Source organism: Lissotriton helveticus, chromosome 5_1 (assembly GCF_964261635.1).
Source record: "Lissotriton helveticus chromosome 5_1, aLisHel1.1, whole genome shotgun sequence".
Taxonomy (NCBI): domain Eukaryota; kingdom Metazoa; phylum Chordata; class Amphibia; order Caudata; family Salamandridae; genus Lissotriton; species Lissotriton helveticus.
The window spans coordinates 1,990,056,001-1,990,083,565 of NC_136065.1; the positions used below are offsets into that span (position 1 = coordinate 1,990,056,001).

The following is a 27,565-nucleotide window of genomic DNA, read 5'->3' on the forward strand; positions in this document are numbered from 1 at the left end:
CCGATGTGGAAGCTGGTCCCATGAGGCGCACGACAGGAAGTGCCCAGCGTTCCGCGCCAAATGTATGTACAGTGGCATTATGGGCCACTACGAGAAGGTGTGCCGGAAGAAATCTTCCAAAAGCATGGTGAAATACATTGACCAAGATCGTGAAGAGCATGAAGAGGGCACAGAGGAGGACATCGTCACTGTACTTTGCATATACGACCAAGTGTTAAGTGTGGATGGCAGAAGAACAACGAAACCGATACTGGATATGACAATAGGGGGAGTGCCGATAAGCGTGGTGGCAGACACAGGCTCGCCCTACACCATCGTCCTGAGAGCGGTGTGGAATGAAATCTTTAAGCCGCATTTAGGCCCAGAACTGGAGAAGCTGGATATCCGACCAGTCACATATAATGGGGAACGCATACCCATGGCAGGATTCAGACCCTTAAAATTTGAGTTCAGAGGCCGCTCCGCTTTCTGCAAGCTATACATATGGGAGAAAGGGCCCTCGGTGTTACGATGGCTGGACCAAGGCGACCTGGGAATCAAGCTGGATCCAGGCGGCAAAGAACAGATACTACTCACCGACCTTGAAGCCTGGTCAGATCTGGACGAATGGAAGAGAGAGTACCCCTAAGTATTCGGAGGCACGGTGGGAAAGATGGAGAAATTCTCACACAAGATAATCCTAAAGGAGGAGGCCGTACCTGTCGCCCATAAGGTGAGAAATGTGCCCCTGGCAGTGAGAGAAGCAGTACAGGAAGAGCTGCAGGACTTAGAAAAAAAGGGGATCATCAAACCAATCACGTGCGCGGAGTGGCTCGCGCCATTGGTGGTAGTTATGAAACCCAGTGGGAAAGGTAGGCTGTGTGTCGACCTGCGCGAATTGAATAAGAACATTGTGGTGGAGAAGTTCCCACTACCGAGAATTGAAGAAATGCTGGCCAAGACAAGAGGGATCAAGTGGTATTCCACTATAGACTTGACCTCAGCTTACCATCAAATCGCATTACACCCAGAGAGCAGGAAATTAACATCTTTCATCACCCCATTCGGGTGCTATCAGTTCCGCCGCATGCCGTTTGGACTGGCCTCGGCGGCTGCAGTGTTCCAGAAACTGATGTACCAACTGTTTAAAAACATGGAAGGCATCCAGTATTTTCAGGACGATATCCTGGTAATGGGGCGAGACAAACCAGACCACGACGCGAAACTCAACAAAGTACTGAAGATCCTAGATGGTAAGGGCCTCACAGCAGAATGGGCCAAGTGCCGGATAGGCATGGAGTCGGTGACCTACTTAGGGCACGAAATCGGGGTGCGAGGAGTTACCCCTAAAGCAGAGAATGTAAAGGCAATTTGTGAAGCACCACCGCCCACCAACAAAGAGGAGGTCAGGTCATTTTTGGGCATGGCGGAATACTACAGTAAGTTCGTGCAGCACTTCGCCACCAAGACACATCACATGAGGCAGCTGACGAGAGAAAGCACTCAGTTCCGTTGGACGAAGGAAGCACAAAGTGAATTCGAAGTCATCAAAAGGGAGGTGGTAGGAGCAGTGCCACTCCAGGGATACGACCCCCAGGGAAGGACAGTGCTTACTACCGATGCCAGCGACAAGGGGCTGGGGGCTGTATTGATGCAAGACCGAGGACAAGGAAGGATGGAGACACTCAGCTTTGCATCCCGCACACTGAGCGACACGGAAAAGAAATACAGCGTCATAGAAAAAGAAATGCTGGCAGTCGTGTGGGCAATGACGAGATTCAGGCAATTTCTGTGGGTCACACGGTTCCAGTTGAAAACAGATCATAAGCCCTTACTGAAAGTACTAACTTCCAGTGGACATGCAAGTGCCACGCCCAGGATCTCAAAGATGACCCTAAAACTACTAGAATTCAGATACGATGTAGAATACATCCCAGGCAGCAGGAACAGAGTGGCAGATTACTTAAGCAGGGCGGCGGCCATGGAACAGAGTGAGGAAGACCAAGCAGGGATGGAAGAGTTGGTGGCACTCACGGAGGACCAAGAAAGAGTAATCGGAAATCAGGAGTGGAAGGAAGCTTATGACGAAGATCAGACCATAAAGGAAGTGAAAGTATACATCACAAAGGGCTGGCCGGACAAGAGACAGACCAGCAAGGACCTTAAACCATTCTACGAGATCAGGGAAGAGTTGTCGATGGACGACCAAGGAGTGTTCGTGTACAGGGGAGATAAGGTCATCCCCCCGGCAAACATCATCCCCAAGTTACTAAGCATGCTACACGAAGGCCACTTAGGAATAGGAAAAATTAAGTTGAGGACCAAGCAAAACTACTGGTGGCCAGGTATGGATGTACGAGCTGAGAGACACGTCAGGGACTGTGCACAGTGCCAAGGAGCGGATAAAACACTCAAACTGTTACGCCCAGCACTAGGAAAACTTGACCCCCGCAGAATCCGTGGGAACAGTTGTCTGTGGATATCCTGGGCACGATCCTGGATGAACAAGGAGTTCAAAAATACGTGTGCGTCCTCATTGATAGATATTCGAAATGGCCAGAGGTGAAAGTAGATGAGGTGATGGACACAGAGACTATCATAAGGTTCCTGTCGGACACTTTCGTGAGAGAGGGCATCCCAAAGTCCATCCTGAGTGATAATGGCCCCCAATTCAGGTCAGACAAATGGAGCAACTTTATGCAGAGGAATGGCATCTTAGCCAAACATACTTCTATCTACCATCCGGCCAGAAATGGACTGGTGGAGCGATTTAACAGAGTAGTGATGGGGTCAGTGCAAGCAGCTATCTCCAGCAACAAAGACTGGGAAAAGGAGATATGGCACATGGTGTGGGCGTACAGAATCACCCCCACAGGGACAGGATACAGCCCCTTCCAGATTCTGAGGGGTCGTGAACCAATCACTCGAGACAACCGCGTATGGAAGGAAAAGACCATAACGAGCGAGTGGTCCCCAGCAGTGGTGCAACCAATTTGGAAAGGGCACAGGCCATCTATGCGAGACACTACAACAACCGCAGAAATGTGAAAGAGACAGAACTGGAAAGAGGCGAGTGGGTGCGAGTAAAGTTGGCTACGCTACAAAGAAAGGGAGACAGCAAGTACAGCAAACCTATGCAGGTCATGGAGGTGTATGACAGAGCGGCTCTGTTAAGCGACGGAAATGTGTGGTCTCAGGATCGCATGGCAAGATGCAACAGAATCCTACGATGGAACCAAGGTGGAGCAGGTCTAGAAGACATGGAGGAAGGAAACGTAGAGCAGGAGCAAGCGGATGTGGAGCTGGATGAGAGAAGAGGAGAACAGCACGAGGGAGCAGACGATGGCAGCCAGGGAGCTGCGAGGGAAAGAGACATGAGGAGACGAGACGAGAGCGCGGCTGCGCCTAGAAGTGGAGGGGCGGACGTAGAGACTCAGGAGAAGGAGACTCCGTCCACTCCGGTGAGGCTGACCTGGAGGGGAAGAGCCGTAGTGATACCTGCAAGGTTTCGAGACTTTGACATGGACAGCGGACTGTAAGTTAAACGTTTCATTGTTTGGAAAAAGGGGAGATATGTGGTGTAGCGCTCTAGCAGTTGCACGTCACGCCGTGACGTGACGTGCCGCCGGCCATGTTGGCGGCTGCACGCGCATCGGACATTCAGAGGCGCGAAAGGTTAGACCGGGTGCGCACCGGATCGGCGCTCTTTAGGGAAGTTACACAAATAAAGAAGCAGCTATATTTATACTAGTGTCCTGTCATCTTTGAGCAAACCACCGACATTACATATTCCATTTGTGCCTGTTTCACTATATTCTTGTGCTTGGGACTGTTATACATATTTTTGTTACAGTTTCCTCAATTACGCATTGCGTATTTCAAGTGTTCTATTTTCTGTTTTACCTTCTCCACTCATTGTGTGAAGTTTACATTGTAGTTCCATTACTGTGGACGTCTAGTCGAGGTTGTCCGAGTTGCATGTTCTCAAAAGTTCAATTACTCAATCTTTCTCTATTTTTCAATTTGTGCATGTCATGTTATCTCTGCTTAGGTTTGCCCAGTTGACACTTGCACAATGCAGTACTCTCTGTAGGGATTGCACATATCTTCAATTTATTTAAATTTGAACTTAGTTTCAATTACTCAATTATATCAATCTAAATGCATGCGTGCAGTATTCCTTTGTAGGGGATGTGTATCAATTTTTACTTATCAATATGCATGCATACCAGTAGTATTCCCTTGTTGGGATTATAGTGTGTTGTACTTGTTAGTTTCAAATGGTCACTCTCAACGGTTCTATTACTCAATATTCATTGTTCTTCAATTTGTGACCTTTATGAGGTTGTCAATTTTGTTATGGCCTCTCAACATTTCAATGTTTTTCAATGTTTGACCTTTTAGGTTGTCGATATGGGGGTTTATCCCTCTCAATATTTCAATGGTACTTCTATATAACCTTCACTAGGTTGTGGGTTTACACTCCTCAATTTTTCCACGTGTGACCTTTTACGAGGTCGTGAGGTAAAATATATATGATATGGGTTTTATCACTCTCAACTGCTCAGTACATTTCCTGCTGCATTGTATTGCCCTATATTCAAAGTTGTCTACATTATATTTGCTGCATTGTATGGCTCTATATTCAAAGTTGTCTACATTATAGTTTTATTTGCTGTTTTACAGGGTAGTGTGAAGGATGTTTTTTGTCCTTTCCTCTGCTTCTATGTTTACTATTTCTATTTACTCATTACCTGTCTCCTTTCATACCTTTCCTGCTAGTGGGTGTGTCTGGAGTATTTCTTGGGTTTCTTTTTCTATTCTCTTTCTCGTTGTTTTATGCAGAAGTGAATAAGAGTACCTATTTTTGTGTTCGTACCTTTCGGTGGTTTCCTCTCAGTCTTTCTACTTTCCTGTTCCTTTTAAGTGTTCGTACCATTCGGTGTTAGTCTTCAAGTCTGATTGTTTTACTTTATGCATTTTGCTTTGCCTTGTGTTTACAGAGAAGAAATGTGTCTGATCTTCATTAATTTATTCCTTTTCTGTATTCTCTACGCCTCATGCTGTGCGGTGCCTTCTGTCACATCTGTCTGGCCAGTGGGTGTGTCTGCAGGTATTGATCGGTACGCTTTCTCCTTCTTTTTGTTTCTATGCTCCTATGTTCATTGTTCTGTTGTGGAAGAAAAGGAGGTATGTTGTATCTTGCCCATTGCATATTCCTGTGTATGCCTTTACCCACTTAATGCCCTTCTAGTGGAATGCCTCTGCACTGTGATGCACTACGGAATGTTGGGTGCTGGTTGAAGATAAGCCATAGATATGATGGGGTTGAGCTGCCTGCTGGCTTCTCCTGGTGGGGCTTGTTCCAGGCTACTTACCAACTTACAATAAATCTACATGAAATACCTCAACCAGTCGGGAGTCCATTACTACACATGACCACACTGCTACACCTGGTACCAGCTTAAAAGAACCCTGGCATCACAAAATGGATGCCACAGACACGAGTCTGGCCTCCTGCTGCTGGACGAAACTCCGGCAGGGGAGGCCTGGACAATAGGTTTCCTGTCACAGGGAGGTGTCCCCACCTCCCAGACAGGCTTTACTGTATTGGGGCTAGGTGGGTGCACTCCAAGAGTGCTTTGCAGTTAGCACTGGGGGCACATTTGGTGCCCCTGTGCATAGCCCAGTTCAAACCGATTGCAGGGGCACCCAGCCTCTGCACTGGCGCAAAACTGGACAAAGGAAATGGGTGTAGCCACCCCTCTTACCAAACTCTCCCCTAGGTGGGTCCCCAGAGTTTGTCCCACCCCTTCCTTGGGTATAAGATAGCAACCCCTGACAACAAGACTTTAGATTACACCTGGATGAAACTCTAATACTGAATCCTGGAACTTCGACGATCTGGATGACTGAAGAATTTCCCTTGGAGTAAAGGTGGTACTCCCCTGCGTGGCAGGCACCAAAGAGCATCTGACCGTTTGCATCTCCGAAGCTCCCACCGGACTCCGACGACTTTGTAACACAGGAGGTGGATTTCCAGACTTCTCCAAGGCCGACCCGAGTCCCCAGCAAAGCTGAGACCCGTAGCCCTCGTTGGGACCGTGGAACCGGAACCCATGGACACCGTGCACATTTGCAAGTGCATCAGCTTCTTGATGATCCTTGAGGCTGTGCATTGGGTTTCTTGTAGCCCAGACCGCAAGCAGCATTGCCACCGAAGATTGCTGGCGCACACTCCACAAGTGTTCCGTGAGCCGGCCCTTTGTGTTTTCTCTCGAGGTACTTTTGCGATCCCTGGTCCGTCGCCTGGTGGATCCCTGAGAAGGCAACTTTAACTTTCCTTGGGCTTTCCAGGTTTCTCCAAACGTGTCCTGACTCTTCATTGCTTGGGGAGTCCTCTAGATCTTGCTGGTCCACACTGAAGCATCTTTTTTCTTTCTGTGTGGGTTGCTGTTGCCAAGGCTTGTTGTGTTCAAGCCGAGCACCGACGCCGCAGCACTCGACATCCTCCGTGGGACAGCTTGAATCCAGCGCCTGGTTGTTGTCGACGTCTCCTGGTCATCGTGGCTGCAGAGTCAAATTTCACCTCTTCGCACCTGAAACACCTGACATCGGTGGGCATTCGTCTATCGTGCCCCTAGTCACTGGCAAGTGACCCAGACTCTGTCCCCTCTGCTTTCAGGTTCCTCACATCTTCGATCCAGGTTTGGATCACACCAGACACTTTTCTTCTCCACGGCAGCAGCACTTTGCAGCAGGTCGCCATTGAAAACGACGAAGATTCCCGACACCATTTGACACCTATGCACTAGGCTTCCCTGGGTGAGGTAACTCGAGTACTCCAGTGCTCCCATGGGTGTTGGCCCTAGAACCCCTTAAGTCTAAAGGGGTTTGCTCACAGTCCTCTCCTAAGTGTCCTTTATCTTTAACATTTCCAACCGCGACTTTCCCCATAGAAGCTAACGGCGCTTGCGGCTGTGTTCTCACACTGTACGCGTTGGGAGACAGGGAGACACCCAGACACTCAATGCCTCATAGAGGCCTTGCTTTTAGATGACCTCAGAAAGACCCCATGGTCTGATGAGGCAGGCAGAGAGGGTGGGCAAGGAGGTGTAAACATCCAAGACCTGGACTCTGAAGCTGGCCAGGAGGATCAGAATAATTCTAACCTGGATAACCAAATTCTTTCTGGGGATGAAGAAGGGAACCCAGTGGTCCCCTCTTCACCCCTCCAGGTGGAATTAACAGGAAGAAAGACTCAGAATCAGAAAAGAGCAGTTGGCTTTAGACAGGGAAGCGTGGAGCTCCAGAGAGTTTCTAAAAAGTTGGGACTAGAGTTCAGCCTACAAACTCTATTCTGTACATATTGGAAATCACTATTTTAAACTTCAGGGTGAATTTCTTGATTTCAATGGCACTATGTACTACAATGCTGTGGTTTGTTTAGGACTTGACTTGGGCTTAGTGTATCATGAGCCCCAAAATCACATAGAATCTCTTAGATGACCCTTCAATACATTAGGACGATCATTTTCCTATTTAGAAGAAAGGACTTTACAGAGAAACAAACAGAAATGAAGAAAGAAAACAGCTGCAGGAATTGCAACACGTGTGAAACTAGTGTTTATAAATGCAGTAGGTTTGACTTTCCACAATCCTCTCTCCAAAATCCAGGCCTCGGCTAAGACTAACTTCTGGCTTTTTTTGACACACATTTGGAGAGGCAATGTTAAGATTACAATTTCTGGCTAAAATGCCATGCAATTTCAACATGGAGATGACAGGATTGATGGACGTCCACGCAGTTTTTATGAAGATTATAAATATTTTATTTCATTGCAGTGCATCCACAGCCAACGCGTTTCGCCCAACACGGGCTTCTTTAGGGCTTTTTGCTTCAAATCACACACAGTTGTGACCCTTTCAGCCAAATTCCATACGACAATTCCTTCAGTGTTCAGTGTAAATATTAGCAAAAACGTTGTTTGGACAGCAAGGCCTTTGTAACTCTGAGAAGAGATTTCCTAGTTTGCATGCGCTCCGACATGAGCTCTTTTGCCAATTCCTATGGAGTAGGAGTGTTTCTGTTAGGTGCTAATTAAAGCACTGACGGTACCCTAGCCATCTGCGCTGGTCCGACGCGTTCCTTGTCCCGATTTCAAGTGCACACTGTGTGTGATTTGAAGCAAAAAGCCCTGAAGAAGCCCGTGTTGGGCGAAACGCGTTGGCTGTGGATGCCCTGCAATGAAATAAAATATTTATAATCTTCATAAAAACTGCATGGACGTCCATCAATCCTGTCATCTCTACGTTGAAATTGCATGGCATTTTAGCCAGAAATTGTAATCTTAACATTGCCTCTCCAAATGTGTGTCAAAAATTGTGTGTTATTGGAAACCAAGTTAGGTGGCTGGTTTTAGGAGGTGTACTGAGAAAAGGGGGGTCCCAGCAAAGAAAACACAACATATATACAAATTGTTAAAGAATACTAACACAATTAATTCACATACATTGTTATTTAATCACAATGTAGGTATATCTTAATTCAGCACAAAATTGCATTACATGATAATCTGCCATCCCCATCTGGGGGCAGAGCTGTGTTCAAGGCTCCGGGGGTGAAGGGGCACACTTACTTCTGCATTTCCGATCGCCAGGTCAGCAGTCTAGTTGTTGGTCCCGGCGCAGCTTTACTTGTATTAAGGTGCGTGATGACGCGACCGCTCTTGGACTGACCCGGACCGGAGGCAGATCACTCATGCACACAGAGTGAGTTTGCAGGTCAGTGGTTTTAAAAAAAGCTCTTTATTGCTGCTATTTTAATTGTGTTTTTACCCTTTTTTTCATTTAAAGCATTGTGTGGGGGCAGAGCTGTGTTCAATGCTCTGGGGGCAGAGGGGCACACTTACTTTCGCATTTCTGATCGCCGGGTCAGCAGTCTAGTTACTGGTCCCGGCGCAGCTTTACTTGTATAAAGGTGCGTGATGACGCAACAGCGCAGCGGACGCACCGCTGGCGCGCCAAAGGCAAGCTAGTCTATGCCCGTCTGTGCCCAACCGGGCCAAGGGGTCAGATCCCTGCATCTCTTTCCCCAACTCAGTACTATTACTCCAGCACTCAGCTCAAGCAGTTAAACGGCGCCCTGGGGACTACCTGTGCCCACTCTATCTCTCTGGATAATTTTCCCGAAAGATGCCCACATTGCAGGTGTAACTTCTCTTCTAATAGCTTAGTGCCCACTGCATCCAAGGACCAGTTTAGAATCCTTCTATTAAACTGCCGATCCCTGCCCACACATTGAGCAGAGATCTGGATGCTCCTTACAGACTCTGACCCGGATGTGCTGTTCCTCATGGAAACCTGGCTCAAAACAAGTTCTGAACCAGACATTGTGCAACAATCCCTATGGTTATGTGATATAGAGGGTAGATCGAACAACAGGCATAGGTGGTGGGACTGCTATAAGGAACAATTCACTTGCCGCCTGCTTGGGAACCCTGTTGCAGATTGTGAGAACGCCCACTTCTCCATAGAACTCACGCCACTCCTATCATTTACATACATTCTCATCTATCGTCCCCCTGAAACGGATGGATCCTTCAACAAATCACTGATGGAGGCACCGGTTAACCTGGCAAGCTCGGCAGCTAATTTCACTCGCCTTGGAGATTTCAATCTCCATTTTGACGACCCACGAGCTATAAATGCAGTCGAGCAGGCCAGAGACCTTACGGCTCTCCAATTGTACCAAAAAATCCTGCATGCTACTCATGTTAAAGGACTCCTCCTTCACCCGGTGTTCTCCAGTCTAGAGGACCTAAAAGAGACAGAGCTCACCCCTCTCCCACGGTCTGACCATCTCTTGGTCTCCCTTTCCCGGTACCCACAGGTCACCAAACCTACTACTCAATCAATATGGACCCAAGGCCGCTCCTGGGCCAAGCTCCCCCTGGTGAAGTGGACCCAGGAACTGGAATGACCAGATCCATACCTAACCCATGCCCAGTCAAAGCCAATGAGGACTTCTCTAACTAGGTAGAGGAGTTACTTGACTCTGTCCTTTCGAAGACTAAGATAAAAAAAGACCGTCGGGCCTCATAACTCCCCTTGGTTCTCCTCCGAACTGCGCACCTTAAAACAGCGGTGTAAGGTTAAGGAAAGACAGTGGAGGAAAGACTTCCTACCTATTAAAAGGTTGGAATACAGGGCAGCTATCTGTGTCTATAAAACAGAAATAAAAAAAGCCCAGGCCTCCTATTACTAGGGCAAGATTTTATCAGCCGGCAACTCTCCTAGAGAAACCTTTATTATTGTTAAAAAATGACTTAAAGCCCACATACCACGAATAGCACCGGACACCTCCGGCCTACGTTGCAACAAACTTGCAGAATATTTCACCACCAAGGTTCATCATATTCTGGAATCCCTGCTGCATAAGGATTACGAGGGCGAGAACCCGTAGAAGTAGGCGGATTCCGACCCCATGTCCCTCTGAACACACACTAGAGGTCTACCCCTCCCTGACTCAGGAAACTCTACTTACCTTGTTGTCCTCGGTAAAGAGTAGATCACCAAAGGATCCCGCACCGCTTAGCATTCTAAAACAGTTAGCTTCGACAAAAACCCCGAACTTGACAGATCTGATGAACGCCTCAATGTCCACAGGAATAGTTCCTACCAACTGAAAAGGGGCCATTGTGAAAGCCCTACTTGAGAAACCCAATTTGGACCCAGCAGATTTGGGCAAATACCGCCCTATCTCCCTTCTGCCAGGAATAGGTAAAATGGCAGAGAAATACGTTGATAAAACCCTCTCCGGATACCATGAAACCCCCAACTTGCTTCACTCCTCTCAAACAGGGTTCTGACCGCGTCAGAGCACGGAAACGGCCCTGTTAGCAGTGGTAGAGGAAAGTAGAACATTTTTAGACGCAGGAGGTTTGTCAGCCATTATACTCCTTGACCTGAGCGCAGTGTTTGACACAGTGAACCATAGGATTCTGGGTCATCATCTCAGGAGTATAGGAGTAACAGGCACAGTACTTCAATGGCTATGCTCCTTTCTGGAGGGTAGAACCTTCCAGGTATTTGAGGAGAACATCGCATCCAAACCTACCCTTCTGATGAGCGGAGTCCCACAGGGCTCTTTGCTTAGCTCGACCCTTTTCAATGTATATATGGCTCCTCTGGCAGCCATTGTAGCCCCCTCTGGAGTCCGCATGGTGACCTATGCCGATGATACGTAATTGGTGGTAGCGCTAAACTAAGCAGATCAAAAAAACAATGGCCTCTTATACTTGTCTAGAGGACATCTCGAACTGGATGGACCCGTCTCAGCTTGAGCTTTAATAGTGGAAAAACTGAGATCATGATATTGGGCAACCCCCTTAGTTTTAAATCCAGTTCCACGTGGCCAACTGGCATGGGTCCACCCCCGTTCCCTAAGTCAGAAATCAAGAGCATGGGCATCTGGTTGGATCAGGATTTGAACTTTAGGACACAGGCCAGTAAGACAGCAGCTATCTGCTATGGCCTGCTTAACCCCTTCAGCGCGGGTGACAAAGCCAGCTCGTCATGGGCGTTACCTGCGCTGCGCGCATGACGAGCTGGCTTTGTCACAATCAAGCCATTTTTCGAATTTCAGCGCACAGCAGGTAAACGCGGTAGCGCGGAAGCGGTTAAAATGGCCCGCAAAGTCCTCCCCCTCCTTCCCTCTCAAGCAAAAAAGGTACTGGTCCAATCACTTATACTTTCCTGGCTGGACTACAGGAATGCACTATATCTTGGTGCCCCCACTACAGTAGTCTCCAAATTACAGTCTGTTCAAAACAGCGCCGCCAGACTTCTGAATGGAGCCACCAACAGACAATCAGCAAAACCAACACTCCACTCCCTTCACTGGCTCCCAGTGCAGGAACGTATTAGATTCAAGGCCCTGTGCCTAGTACAGAAATCTATGCAAGGGATGGGGCCTCCTATCAACTCAGCCATGATCCGTCCTCACAAAGCGAATAGGAAACTTCGGTCAGACGAATTGCATCTGGCTGAGGTCCCTAGGATCAGGAAGTCCAGAAGCGGTGGACGGCTCTTGCTCCTAAACTCTGGGATTCTCTGCCATTACATCTTCGCATAGTTCCCAGTCACCTGGCTTTCCTAAAGCAACAATTTACTTTTCTTTTTCCTTAGCTCTTCTGCCTCCTCGGTGTCGGTTCTTAGCGCTGGGACGCTCCCGGGTAGTCATGCGCTTTATAAATGCCTTTCATTTCATTTCATTTGCGTATGGGATGACAGCTTTTTCTGGCTAAAGCTTGGTTGTATTCTTTCTATTAAAAAATTCAATAAATACATTTTTTTTAAAAAGAAAGAACCTGTGCTTTGAAGGTCTTTCAGAGGGCACAGGGTGAACCCTTCCTTGTACAGCGCTCCGAGACTTGATCCTCAAAGAAAAATTACCACAATGCTTCACAGTTGAAAGAGCACACTGAGCAAACCACCATCAGCAGCCTGGGCGAGAACTCCAATTGCCCAGTTACTTAACTACAAGGATAGAGATAAGGGTGGTAACAGGAATGAAATTGGTCCAATCATGTAGCAATGCATATTGAACTGCCCAGAATATTCTAAACAGCGGCAACTTCATTGAAAAAATATTTGAAGAAGTCAAGATGGAGCTCCAGATAATAAACCAGCAATTTGCATTTCATTCCGACAAAGGGGGGCAGATTGCGAGTGCATGGGGGAGAGATACCCAGGCACCACCAAAGCGCACCCGTTGCAACAGAGAGAGGCGCACTCATCAGCCAAGGGCCATTGGACCAGGGAGTGGTAGACGTCGGAAGAAGTGCTACTCCAGATCTGACTGACGCACTAAGAGATGGCCCTATATCAGCAAGTGGATCACAAGTGGACTCTGAGGCATCTTGTTTGCCACCAAGAGCGGTAGATGCCATCTGCTCCATAAGGGATCCTCAACCTTCACACCACCCGATAAATTGACCACCGAGGCTATGGTGCATACATCATGACAGCCAATCGTGCCTATCCATAGATATTAATGCCCTCAAAGATACACATTCTCTTAAAAAGGTCTCAGTGTGAAACATTCTCGATGGGCACTCAGAGTCTCCATTCTTGGACTTCCTGGAGTCTGGAGTTTTAGTTTATAGTTCCCATTGTGGTTATCACTTCCTATTAAGGGATCCACAGAGCGTCTGAGAGTAGAAGGGGCCCTTTTCGACTCATTCCTAATCACTCTGGGCATCTGGTGTCACCACTCTTATTTGCTGTTGTGATTGGGGCTTTAGGTTGACTGCTGAGACAAGATGAAAACCAACAAGCTTCCAATGGACTTACACTGTGGTACACAAGGTGCCCCTCTATATCGACCACCTCTTGATTTATCTGAGTAACCTTGTATCCTCTGGGGTATGAATCTTAAATGATTTGGAACCTACTAAGGGCTCAATTGGGCCTTAACTAGAGTTTTCACAATTGGGACAGAACTAGAGTTGACATCTCCGTAACTCAGTAGATGTGAATAATTGAACATGCCAGGCAGAAATTCAAGTAGACACAAACAGCTTCAAGTATTTGGGGAGCTGCTAAGCCAATGGGGATATTGGTTGTCTGGATGGAAAATGTCCTCCTTCTACTGGACTGTCTGCAAGGGAATACCGTTCATTGGTCGCCCTTTAGTTCTCTTTGTTTGGTAGAATGGTAGCACTCTCCAGGATGCTCTATGTTCTGCAGAATTACTCTTTCCATGTTCCTGCTTTATTCTTCCAGTCCATCATTGCCTTGGTCAGGTCCTTCATTTGGCAGAAAGGAACTTCGAGGGTGGCAATGAGAAAACAGTACAAATCTACCCATTAGGAGAGATTACCGATGGCTGAATTCACCTCATATTATCGAGCCACCCACTCAGCCATTATCAAAGAATGGCTCTACAGCCCGCTTCAGATATGGCTTTCAAAGTACAACTCTGAACGATTGGAGATATCTCCTCACTTCACTACTTCTATGAGGAAAACCTCCACCTGATATTCTGCCAGCAATAAAAGTAGTACTAGATACATGGCAAACATCCCTTTCACAAACCAAGTGGTTAGGTGAACTCATGAAAGAACATCTCTATAGATAGACAATCAGGTGCCTCGGGTGTCTGCCCTATAGGGTTTCGGAGGGTTGGATACCTACATTAGGGGTTGTAAGTGTAGTGTTCTTAGTGGCAGAATGTTGGGAAGTAGCAGGTTCTAGTGGTGGGGCTGGTTAATCCTACAAGGGCAGAGCCAGCTGGTGGTTGTTAAGCTGTGTTCCTTCTTTGGCAATAAACCCTCTTGATCTATCCCGGGTTGTGTGAGACCGTTCATCTCAACGTCCTCACCACAAGTCAAGCAAGTTACAGACCTATTAGACAACCACAGTCACCCTTTACCTGACCAACGTGAAGCAAATACCCACCTTCAGTCCAGTGGAGGCAAACATATTATGTATGGCAAAGATGTGGGTGGCAGAAAAACTCTAGAATACACAGATCCTTTATCATAAACACATCTGATGTGTTCAGCATCTGCGACAGACATCGCAGGTAGACCTGGGACAAATTGAAAGAAGAGGACATGATGAATGTCTTATGGCAGAAAGCTCCATACCAACTGATATAATTGAAATACCTTAATTGAGTACCTATACCCCTCAACATTTATGGTGAATGCACAGAGGACCCTCTCTTGCTTGCATCAGGTGCAAGTTCAGGAAGGATGAATCCTTCTTAGAGTCTGGTCATGCAGAATTATTCACCACTTTCAGGAGAGAATAGGGAAAGTATTGTGTGAATATCTGGCTTACCCCTGAGAGCTTACACCAGGCATGGGGATGCTGAACATCTTTGTAGATGAAAGATTCACCAGGGTGGAGAAAGCCCTACTGGGTCAGAGATGGGTACCAGCAAAGTGAAATGTCACATAACATTGGAGGAATAGTGAATCCCCAAGACAAGTTGTTTGGAAAGCTAGGTTAAATGTTGGTCACCAGTGCAAACTCCTCATGTACAAAGCTACAGGTTGTTCGAAGCATCAGAAACATGGGACATATAGATCCAATATCAATTTTCCTGAGAGGGCGGAAGCAGAATGAATGTATAAGGGTGAGACTAATAATGCATGACGATTTAGAAGTGGAAATACTTCATGTGATCTGTTGTCTTCTACTTGTGGTGGGCACAGCAGTGATATAAGTTGTATTTCTTGTAACAGTGTACACGTTGACAAAATGCCATTAAAAACTGACAAGAAATTAGTACATGAGGACAAAGCCCCCAGGCTAAACGAAATTCGGTGAAGAGGTAAGTATGAAGGATCAAGAAAAAACACAGTAGCTAAAGGAAAAACATGGAATAGCATAGGGAAGTACTGCATTTCTTGAGACAGCATCAAAAGGGATGATAAGGCTATGCAGGTGACAAGGGAGTACCAGGAGTGATGAGAAAGAACCCAACATAATGAGAAAGCAAAACAGTACAAGACAAACTACCTGAAGGGATGAGAAAGTACTACAAGTCATAAGAAGTGAAAATAAATTATCAACCCTGGAGATAAAGCACCAGAAGTGAAGAGAAAGCACTATGGGTGTACCAGAAAAAAAGAACACCACAGACCATTACAAAGCAAGTAAAGTTATGAAAAGGCACCACAGGTGAAAAGGACCCACAAGCAGGCTCAGCATTCACCAAGGGTAAGGAGAAAAGAAGACTGGCTGTAAGATTTACCTTCAGCTATGGTAACGAGTGCAGCAATGCACATCAAACGCATACACATGGAAAACTTCATGGTCTGTTTCCACTGGCCTGAATAAGAGAGAAATGTAGGGTTAGGGTTAATGTGCTAAACACAAAAGAACACAGGCAGCCCTCTACCTCAAGCTGGATCTCCCCACAATTCCACTGCTATAAATGATAGTCATATATATTTTACTTCATTAACAATATAGCATGTAGTTTTATGGTTCAGCCACAATTTCCATTGAAACGTGTTGTTTATGTCTATAACTTTTTGACCCAGTGGGCATGACATTTCAGTCAACTAAGGTGTGGCACACAATATTTCATGAAGACCCGTGCAGGGACAAAAAGTTAAGAGGGCGGGATGAAAAAAAATGTTTTCCCATTTATTTATTTTTTGTTTTCAACAATTTATATTAGTTTTCATGCCAAAACAACAGCAAAAGAGTATACAGTAGACTTCTATAGAGGAATATAGTACATAAGGAGTAATTGTAGGAACAATGAATATTTGTAATCCAGAACATCCCAAGCATTATTGATTGCAATGTGATAAACAATGAAAGGCTGTGTGAATTAACATGGGCGTGGTACAGCAATATACATATCCCTAAACAGGTTAAAGATATACCCCCGTAATGCAGAATTATCAGATGTCCCAGGACACTAGTGACTAATAAGACATACACATGAAAAGAAAAGAAAGAAGAAAGAAAGAATAAGAGAAGGAAACCCCCAGTAACAAAAAAGGAAGCGAGGGAATAAACCAGAGAAAGAAAGAAAAGGATAATAAACTCTGGGAAGCTGACAAAAGCAACAGAGTCTGAAGGCAGTGCTCTAAGTATGCTAGTACTCCCCATGTACATGAAATTACCTCAGGCGGTTTGCTCTTCTGTAAATCCTTATCAAGAGAGTTCCATAGGTATCTAGAGCTGGAGGCATTATGCTATTTTGTGTACAATAAATTGTCCACACGTCTAACAGAGCATAACATGCTTCACCATTTTTTTAAAGGAACTTGCAGAAGCTGACTTCAAATTCATCAGGACCACCTTGGTGCCCACAGTTAGCAGTAGGTCCAGCAGCAAAAAGTCATGTTAATATTAGGGAGGTGGAATTATGTGCTCAAAGTAGAAAAAGGGATATAATTGAACCGAGTACCCAGTCTCCAACGGTATTTATTAGCTTATTCGCCCGTGACACCCAATATACTGTTTTCCCATCTAGCTTAATCTTATGATTATGCCACAAGGAAGCCATAACTGAGCCAGTCATACTTTTGCCTAGTCGCTTGCCAATCAATAGTAGGGTAGGAACTTATGTAACATTAAGCACTTCGAGTGCTCCAGTGGAAGTCTTGTTATGTAGCATATAGAGAGGCTAGAGCTAAGTGGCACTGTGTGAACTAAGTGAACCTCAATGTCTAGCGGAGGGAGCAGACAACCTGTACTCTAAGGGCCATATGTATGAAGCACAAATGTGTTCGCAAATGCCGAAATTCGCGTTTGCGAACACATTGGTGCAAAATGGTATGTATCACACAAATCTGCGTGCAAAATAAGGAATCGCAAAATTTGTGATTCCTTATTTTGCAATTGCATTTAAGGAATCGCAAATTTTGCGATTCCTTAAATGCAATGTAAGAAGCACGCCACATGTGTACCCATGCTTATTTCAGGGGTGCAACAGGGTGTCCTTTGGACACCCCTGCACCCTTGAAATTGCATTCTCAATTTGTGATTCGCTAATTGCTAATTGAAAATTGAAAATGTCTTCCCATTCATTCCTATGGGCCTCTAGGCGATTCGCAATTAAAGAATATTTAGGATTCGCAAAATGTATTGGAAATCCTACATACATAGTATTTTGCGATTCTCAAATAGCGATTTGCAAAAAATCGCTATTTGAGAATCGCAAAATGACTTATTGATACATATGGCCCCTAGGATTCTTGAGAGGCCAGGAAAACCTGTTGATATCTTGGGCAGGCCACCTTTGGTCATATTCATTTCCAAAGTATGCATGGAGATCCTTTCTCCGTTTCCCTTCCGCTGGAATTCAGATATGAATTTGTTAATGGTTTAAAAAAAGATGGGGAAAAAGCGACTGGGAGCATACTGGACAGGAAGTTTAACCAGTGGAGTTATCCTCATTTTGACTATCTCAGCCCGACACCAAGAGGTAACATGTTTGGGAGACCAGGCATTCAATAAATCTTTTATTTTGGTCAGTGTTTTATTTTCGTTAATGGTAATTTAATTTTTCAAGGCTCTAGCAAACAGGATACTTAGGGCCATATGTATCATCATCACCATTTGCGATTTCTAAATAGCGATTTTTAAGGAATCGCTATTTAGAAATCGCAAAATGGTATGTATGTAGAAAATCGCTATTTGTTTGCGATTTCCAATTATTCCTTATTTGCGAATTCGCAATTTGCGAATTCCCAAATAAGGAATAATTACCCATTCATCCTATGGGCCAGGAGGCCCATAGGAATGAATGTGAAATGCATTTCATTTTGCGAATCGCAATTTGTGAATTCGCAGAATGAGATTGATTTCAAGGGTGCAGGGGTGTCTCAAGAACACCCTCCTGCACCCCTGAAATCAGCATGTGTGTGCATATGGCGCACATACAAGCCCTATGGGCATGTATGTGCGTCACATGCCACATTTAAAAATGTCAATTTGTGCATTTTTATGAGAAATCGCAATTTACCACCAATTGAAAGTTTGTGGTAAATTGCGATTTCTTAAGCTAAAATCGCTATTGAAAATTGCATCATACATAGCATTTAAGGAATCGCAAAATTGCGATTCCTTAAATGCTATAGCAAAATAAGGAATCGCAAATTTTTACGATTCCTTATGATGCGATTTTTACATACATAGCAAAAAATGCTAAACAGCCTTTTGCGATTCGCAAAGGCCGGAATTTGCCGAATTCCGGCCTTTGCGTATCCAAAAAGGCTTGATACATATGGCCCTAAAATATTTAAGGGTTTTGGCTGCCATTTCAAACCCAAATTGCCTATCACTGATGAAGTGCAGTGGGTATTTAGTGGGAAGACTTCGGTTTTGTCCCTGTTAAAGGAGTACCCTGACACCAATGAGTACCTCTCTATCTCCTGCATAATGAGGAGAAAGACCAAATCAGCCTCGTTGGCAAATAATAGGATGTCATAAGATCAGCTACCAATTGCCTTCCAGAGCTGAAGTTGATACCCTTATACCCAAGTCTCAAGAACAATGGCTCAAATACCAACAGAAAGAGAAGTGGGGAAAGCAGGCGTGCCTGGCGCGTACCCTGCGACAGTGGGAATGGTTGGGGAGATAGCCATTAGCTCTAACCTTTGCTATCAGGTTCAATTGAGTAAAACTTCATGGTCATGCAGATAAAATATTCCCCCAAACAAGATTTGTGTAGTTGGCCTTTTCTGCATTTAGTGCCAGTGCAGCTGTTGGGGAGTGAATCCAATGCATGGCAAAATAACATGATGTTGTTGGCAGCGAGTCTACCCTTTAGGAAACCAGTTTTCGACTGAGAGGTAAGTCTTAGTATAACTGGCACCGATCTATGTGTGATAATCAACTCAGACAATGCATAACTTGTAATATGAGTACAACTAAATTCTGAACAAAAGCACAAAAGTGGGTGAAGATATCTTCAGCTGGGAAATTGTGTGCCTGAAAAGGCTGGGGAATTATCTGTAAATTCTAAAAATAAATCCCTTTTACCATTGATAAGTAATGTAGCAGGACAGGTTGTGGGTAATCACGTCTGGGCATTCTGGATGCTTTTAGACCATTGCTTTCCAACCTGTATAATTCCAACTGAACAGTCCCTTTAAACATAAGCAGTGTGCTCTCCCATCCGCATTGTAAAAAGACCTGCTTACTCCTAATGCACCCATCGAGGAACTGGAGATTCTGTCAGTTATCGATAGTCATGGATCCGGAAACGCACCATGTCTGGATGGGTATTCAGGTAGCTTTTAAAAAACATCTGCAGAGCTAGTTGAAGGCTCTTTATTATCCATATGCAGAATCAGGGTGTATCTCAGACTATGCAACCAAAGCCAGGATTGTGGTCATACCGAAGGAAGGGAAGGACCACTTGGACGTTACAAACTACAGACCCATATACATCATCAATCCCGACTACAAAACATATGACAAAATTTCAATATCTGTATTTCTGCTTCTAGATGTGCTAGCTGTTTGGATATGGATTTGTTTTTAATTGACATTAGGTGAATCATGAGACCTCTAAGGGTGGCTATGAGCGCGTCCCATCTAGTGGTAGACGAGTCATCAGTGTGATTTTCGTTTTTTTTTTTTAAGATCAATTGCTACCACAATTTCTACCCTACTAGCATAATCGTCAAGAAGGTCATTGTTTATACGCCAATGTCTAGGGTGTGGAGAGGATTCGCCAAATTTGAGTTCCAGGGATACACAGGCATGATTCGACATTACTATTGGTTCTATTTTAGGGGTATGAGACAGTGAGCAGTCGTTTACTAACCATAATGTAATAAATACTGGAAAAGGAGTGGTGTGGTGAAGATTAGAATGTGTAGTCACTACCTGATAGGTTATGTAGTCTCCAGACATCCACCAAATTGTTTTTTTCCACAGCATGTTTCCATTTGCCTATGTGATCTATTACCTAAAAATAGATGTGAAGACAATCTGTACAGGACCCTGTCCATCGGGAGGTTCAAATTTCCCTCCAGAATCACTTCTAGGCTGTCAGGCAATTCTTCTGGATGCTTATCAAGCTCTTTCCAAAATACCACCGAGTTGTAATTCAAGGCACAGATATTGACATTGAAGAATTCTTTATCCCTTTTCCTTGCTCTGGATATAAGCCATCTGCCCTACTGATCATTTGAATAGGATAGCACAGCGAGTTCAGATTTTTTAGTTATTTTAGTGAGAACCCCATTTTTTTCTATACTGCTGGGAAGTGTAGTCTCCGCTATCCACAGAATGTACAAATTAGCTTCTCAGTAGGAGTTAAGGTGTGTTTCTCGTAATAGTATGATATCACCTTTTAATTTGTTACAGTAGCCCTCTATAGTTTTGGGTCTTACATGGTGATTCAGGACCTTGGTGTTTAGTGAAGTGAGGGTATTTCAAAGGACAAGGACATTATAGATTGGTATGTTGAGATGGGTGTGCAAAGTAGATATACACAAAATGTATGGGGCAGTATAACTTCTGTTCCCAAGTATAAGTGCATTGGAGTGTGAGTCTGTGCGAGCTAAGATGTGCGCATAGTTGATACATAGGAAACAGCCATTACAACGCAGCTGTTACCACGCACTGCCATTACAATGCAGCCGTAACCACACATTACCATCAATATGCAGGATTTTACAGCGCATGTGCCTTTACCACACATGTCTTTACAACAAATTTTTTTGTAAAGGCATGAGTGGTAAAGGCATATGCTTTTTAAAGGTAAATATTACGTAAATATTTTTTATAAAGGGTTTAGGGTAGGTATTTTTAGGGCTTAGGTTGGGTATATATATATATATATATATATATATATATATATATATATATATATATATATATATATATATATATATATATATATAAATATATATTTGTTAGGGAAATGCTTTTATTAAAAGGGGTTTAGGGAGGGCATTTTTAGGGTGGGTATGAGTGTTTTGCAAGGTAAAGGTAATTTTAGGGTTTGAAGTGGGTATGGGTTTTTTGGGTGGCAAGAGTAATTGTAGGGTTTAGGGTGGGTACGGGTTTTTTGGCAGCAGAGGTAATTTTAGGGTGGGTACGGGTTTTCGGGCGGCAAGGGTAATTTTAGGGTTTAGGATGGGTATGGGTTTTTAGGTGGTAAGGGTAATTTTAGGATTTGGTGTGGGTTTTTGGGTGGTAATGGAAATGTTTGTATTTAGGGTGGTAAGGGTAATTTTAGGATTTAAAGTGGGTATGGGTTTTGGGGTAGTAAGGGTAATTTTAGGGTTATGGGGTTTTATGAAGATATATAAGGGGTTTTATGAAGATATATACAAAGTGTATTTACTATATATATATACACTCACAAAAAAACACACTAATGTATTTATGTTATGTTATTAACATTTATATCGCGCACAGCTACTCAATAGTGTCCCGGCGCAGAAGCCAAAAGCGAATGCTACGGAGCTGAAAGCAACTGTGGATTAGATGAAAAGCAGGGTTTTTAGCTGCTTCTTAAACAGCCTGAGGTTTTGCGTGTTCCGCAGTTTGTATGGAAGGGAATTCCAAGCTTCTTCTGCCTTACAAAATAAGGAACTGCCCCCCATTCGTGTACGCGGAAAGCAGGGAATCACTGCAAGACGCTGTGAGGCTGAACGCAATTGTCTTTGAGGAGCATAAAAGCGAAAACGTCTCCTTAGATATGGCAGGCTTGATCCATGAAGGGCTCCATGGGCCAGATTAAGGGCTTTAAATTTGACACTTTGAGCCACAGGAAGCTAATGTAAGTCATGCAAATGTTGTTTTATGCTTGATCTTCCTGGGATATTAAGCAGAGCCCTAGCTGCAGCATTTTGTATTGTTTGCAGTTTCTTTAACTGGTACCCTGTCAAGCCAATGTACAGTGCATTAGCATAGTCAATACGTGAGAGAATAAGGGCCCGGGTAACCATTTCCTTGGCTGACCTGGGTAGCAGTGGGAAGAACTTCCTCAGGGATTTCAATGTGCCAAAGCACAGTCCGGCTAGTTTCTTTATCTGCGCGAAAACCGGAGATCCTCACTAAACCAGACCCCCAGGTTTTTAACAGGTTGACCCGCAGAATTTGGTATGGGATACTCTGATGGCCAAAGTGCCTCCCTGAATTGCGGAGGGAAGGACCCATACAGGAGAACCTCTGACTTGTCCTCGTTACACTTAAGCTGAGCAAATGCGAGCCATTTAAAAACGACTGAGAGACAGTCTTTAGCTCGGTCCGGTGACAGGTCACTTTCCTTCCAAGTGAAGAGGAGCTGTGTATCATCTGCATACGCGTTGATCTTAGCTCCCAGCTCCTCCGCAAGATAGATCAAGGGAGTGACATGTATATTGAAGAGAAGAGGACTCAAGGTAGAGCCTTGTGGAACTCCCATAGTCACCTTGTTTGGGGCCGAGGAGAACTGAGGCAACCATACCTGCTGTGATCTATCCTCTAGGAATGATTTAAGCCAGTCCCACACTCGACCAGAGACGCCAATGCCCGAGAGACGGCTAATAGTTGCAGGTGTGGCACCGTATCAAAGGCGGCAAAGAGGTCCAATAAAATCAGAGGCTCCCTACCACCTGCATCCAGACATTCTCTTATAGCTTCCGACATTTCAACCAGGGCTTTCTCTGTGCTATATGTGGCCCTGAAACCAAATTGGGCTGGGCGGAGCCAGCCAGATGTGTCGACAAAGTTGGCGAGCTGATTAAATGCTGACCTGTTGGAGGAGATAGACACCCCTCCAGTAGCTCCTGCAGACATTCCCCCAGTATATGGCGATAATCTACCATGGCGAGCACTATAGAAACAGTATTGTCTATCTTGACGTGGAATGTAATCGGCTTTGGAGACAAAATAAAGCGGGGAGTGGTGCTGCAGTACTTCAGGAGACAGGCCCCAGACTTAGTATTGCTGCAGGAAACACACCTGGTGGGTAATGATTGCAAGGCCCTCAATAGGTGGGGGTACAAACTGCTGGTTCACGCAGGGTTCACCTCAGGCTCCAGATGCAGGGGTATCCTAGTACAGAAGAACTTGTCTCTCTCACAATCGTACATGGGCTGACCCTCAGAGAAGATTAGCTGTAGTGGGGGCCAGTTGGGAGGGGAGACCGATCAATGTGGTCTTGGTGTATCTCCCACCAGCGCTAGGGAGAGAGGCACTCAGTGACCTAGGTAAAATTCTGATAGATCTCCCCGAAGGCACATTAATACTGGGAGGAGACTCCAACATAAGTATGGACGACAGAATAGATAGGTATCCTTGATGACCCCTAGCACGTCATAACACTCAAATGGAGGAGTTTACTGAAGCCATGGGACTGACTGACGTATGGCATTCGCTACAACCAATTTTGACGTATTATACCCACTATTCCAACGCACATAAACGTATGTCCCGCATAGATTACTTCCTTACACACCTAGTAGACCTAGGCCACTTCCAACACCCTCGCGGGCTGCTGAGAGGTATCTCCGATCACTCCCCAGTGTGGCTCGAGCTTACCTTCAACCAACAAAGACATCGCAACACTAGAGTTATTAGTCTGTGGCTCCTAAAGGTTCCAGACATAAAGGAAAATCTCACCAGGCAAACAGATTGTTATTTTACCGAAAATCTAGGTTCAGTGGACAAATTATTTGGGAAGCTTATAAAGTGGTGATTAAAGGGCATGCTATGGCATTAAAGACAGGTTATATCCGTCAGCATAATCAGCAACTACTACAGCTAGAGCGTGAGCTTCTACAACTGGAGGCACAGAACAGTTCCTCACCTAGTGATGCCACCGCATACCGCTTAACAATTAAGCAACTAGAGTATAAAACCATGGCACGAGAAAAAACCTCGGCGCGGCTACTTCACACAAGTCATGGGGTCTACGAGCTGGGCGATAGAGCAGGGAAAATTCTTGCCTAGCTGGAGAGAAGGGCGCGGGGGGAGAGGTGGGTACCCACACTCTCCGTTGAAGGGAATGAACAGGTCTCCGATCCCCAGGAGGTAGCGGAAGCATTTGCAAATCATCTGAAGGGGGTGCATGCCTCCTCCACCACATATTTAGCCGACGATTCCTGTCAGTTGTTAACAGACATAAACGTACCCAAACTGTCAGATGAGGATAGGGCTGAGCTAGACGCAGCTATTACAGAGGAAGAAATATGCAAAGCCATATTTAACATCCAGTCCGGAAAGGCAATGGGGACCAATGGGATCCCAATTGAGTTCCTTAAATTGATGGCCTTACGGGTGGCACCCCATCTTAAACACATGTATGAGGAAAGCCTGGAGAGAGGAATTCTACCAGAAGACCAACGATTGGCTTCCATTGTATTAATTCGAAAGCTAGGGAAACCGGCGAACAGATGCAGCTCCTATTGGCCAATTTCTTTAATTAATGCTGAGGCTAAAATTTTAGCGAGGCTCCTGGCATCCTGTCTGGTGTCTGTTCTCCCTTCACTGGTCAACGCAGACCAATCGGGCTTTATACCGGGGCGAAACACAGCACTGAATATTTGTCGCGTGCACAATGTCTTGGGACGACAACACTGTATAGACAAGGACGCTATAATACTGTCACTGGATGCCTCTATGGCATTCGATTCTATAGAATGGCCCTACCTCTTTGTGGTGTTGGAACGCCTAGGGTTTGGCCCGAGATTTATAGCGTGGGTCAGACTGCTCTATACGGTATTGCGGGGCCAAGTGAGGGTGAATAACTGCATGTCTCGTATGTTTAAGCTGAGCAGAGGCACTAGACAAGGCTGCTCCCTCTCCACCCCAACTTTTTGCCCTAGTACTGGAACCACTGGCATCTTAGGTGAGACGAGATGTGGCACTTCGGGGACTAAAATAGGAGGAAGACAACGAAGACATGATATCATTGTACGCAGATGACATCCTAATCTATCTAGCGTCCCCCTATGCCTCAATAAGTAGACTACTGAATATATTTACAAATTTTGGCAAATATGCGGGGTAGGCCATTAATTGGACTAAATCAGTGCTATTCGTCTTGCGGATTCAGAAAAGGGGGTGGTGATGAACAGAGTGTCTGAATTAAGCAGACCACTCTTACCCAGTCCAAAGATCAGGGCTTGATCCATCACCGTTATTTAGCTCACTGCCCCATCCCAGCTCAGAACCTGGCTATATGCAAATTAGTCTGTCCCTGGCCCAGTGCATCATGGGAACAGGGCAGACCAAACTACCAAGCCAATTCTTCACCAGAAAGGAGACAAGCTACCGGGGACCGGTTTCTGGCATTTCAGCCTCGTCGGCCCGGCTTGCTTGAATCCTGATGGAGCAGTGAGCAAGGGACTCATGTCTGAGTATACCCTTCCACGCTTATGGTGGACAAAATGATTCAGAAAAGGGGGTGGTGATGAACAGAGTGTCTGAATTAAGCAGACCACTCTTACCCAGTCCAAAGATCAGGGCTTGATCCATCATCGTTATTTAGCTCACTGCCCCATCCCAGCTCAGAACCTGGCTATATGCAAATTAGTCTGTCCCTGGCCCAGTGCATCATGGGAACAGGGCAGACCAAACTACCAAGCCAATTCTTCACCAGAAAGGAGACAAGCTACCGGGGACCGGTTTCTGGCATTTCAGCCTCGTCGGCCCGGCTTGCTTGAATCCTGATGGGGCAGTGAGCAAGGGACTCATGTCTGAGTATACCCTTCCACGCTTATGGTGGACAAAATGATTCAGAAAAGGGGGTGGTGATGAACAGAGTGTCTGAATTAAGCAGACCACTCTTACCCAGTCCAAAGATCAGGGCTTGATCCATCACCGTTATTTAGCTCACTGCCCCATCCCAGCTCAGAACCTGGCTATATGCAAATTAGTCTGTCCCTGGCCCAGTGCATCATGGGAACAGGGCAGACCAAACTACCAAGCCAATTCTTCACCAGAAAGGAGACAAGCTACCGGGGACCGGTTTCTGGCATTTCAGCCTCGTCGGCCCGGCTTGCTTGAATCCTGATGGAGCAGTGAGCAAGGGACTCATGTCTGAGTATACCCTTCCACGCTTATGGTGGACAAAATGATTCAGAAAAGGGGGTGGTGATGAACAGAGTGTCTGAATTAAGCAGACCACTCTTACCCAGTCCAAAGATCAGGGCTTGATCCATCACCGTTATTTAGCTCACTGCCCCATCCCAGCTCAGAACCTGGCTATATGCAAATTAGTCTGTCCCTGGCCCAGTGCATCATGGGAACAGGGCAGACCAAACTACCAAGCCAATTCTTCACCAGAAAGGAGACAAGCTACCGGGGACCGGTTTCTGGCATTTCAGCCTCGTCGGCCCGGCTTGCTTGAATCCTGATGGAGCAGTGAGCAAGGGACTCATGTCTGAGTAGACAGGAACAGACTAATTTGCATATAGCCAGGTTCTGAGCTGGGATGGTGCAGTGAGCTAAAAAACGGTGATGGATTTAAACCATGATCTCTTGACTTGGTAAGAGTATTCTGCATCATTCAGAAACTCTGTCCATCACCACCCCCCTTTTCCAAAATCGGTTTTATCCACACTATGTGTGGGAGGGTATACTCAGACGTGAGTCCCTTGCTCATTGCACCATCAGGATTCAAGCAAGCCGGGCCGAAGAAGGCTGTGATGCCAGAAACCGGTCCCCGGAAGCTTGTTTCCTTCCCAGTATAAGAATTGGCTTGGTAGTTTGGTTTGCCCTGTTCCCATCATGCACTGGGACAGGAACAGACTAATTTGCATATAGCCAGGTTCTGAGCTGGGATGGTGCAGTGAGCTAAAAAACGGTGATGGATTTAAACCATGATCTCTTGACTTGGTAAGAGTATTCTGCATCATTCAGAAACTCTGTCCATCACCACCCCCCTTTTCCAAAATCGGTTTTATCCACACTATGTGTGGGAGGGTATACTCAGACGTGAGTCCCTTGCTCATTGCACCATCAGGATTCAAGCAAGCCGGGCCGAAGAAGGCTGTGATGCCAGAAACCGGTCCCCGGAAGCTTGTTTCCTTCCCAGTATAAGAATTGGCTTGGTAGTTTGGTTTGCCCTGTTCCCATCATGCACTGGGACAGGAACAGA

The 27,565-nt window shown here is 45.5% G+C and overlaps 1 protein-coding gene across 4 annotated transcripts in view; it reads right to left on the minus strand.

Moving 5' to 3' along the window:
• LOC144756137 (butyrophilin subfamily 3 member A3-like) overlaps nt 1-27,565 on the minus strand; it is a 387,539-nt gene that overhangs the window by 279,102 nt on the left and 80,872 nt on the right. For all 4 annotated transcript variants that reach the window (XM_078645702.1, XM_078645701.1, XM_078645704.1 and 1 more), the window contains one exon: nt 15,749-15,826. In XM_078645702.1, the coding sequence (XP_078501828.1) occupies nt 15,749-15,826 (78 nt within the window). The remainder of the gene's footprint in view (nt 1-15,748; nt 15,827-27,565) is intronic.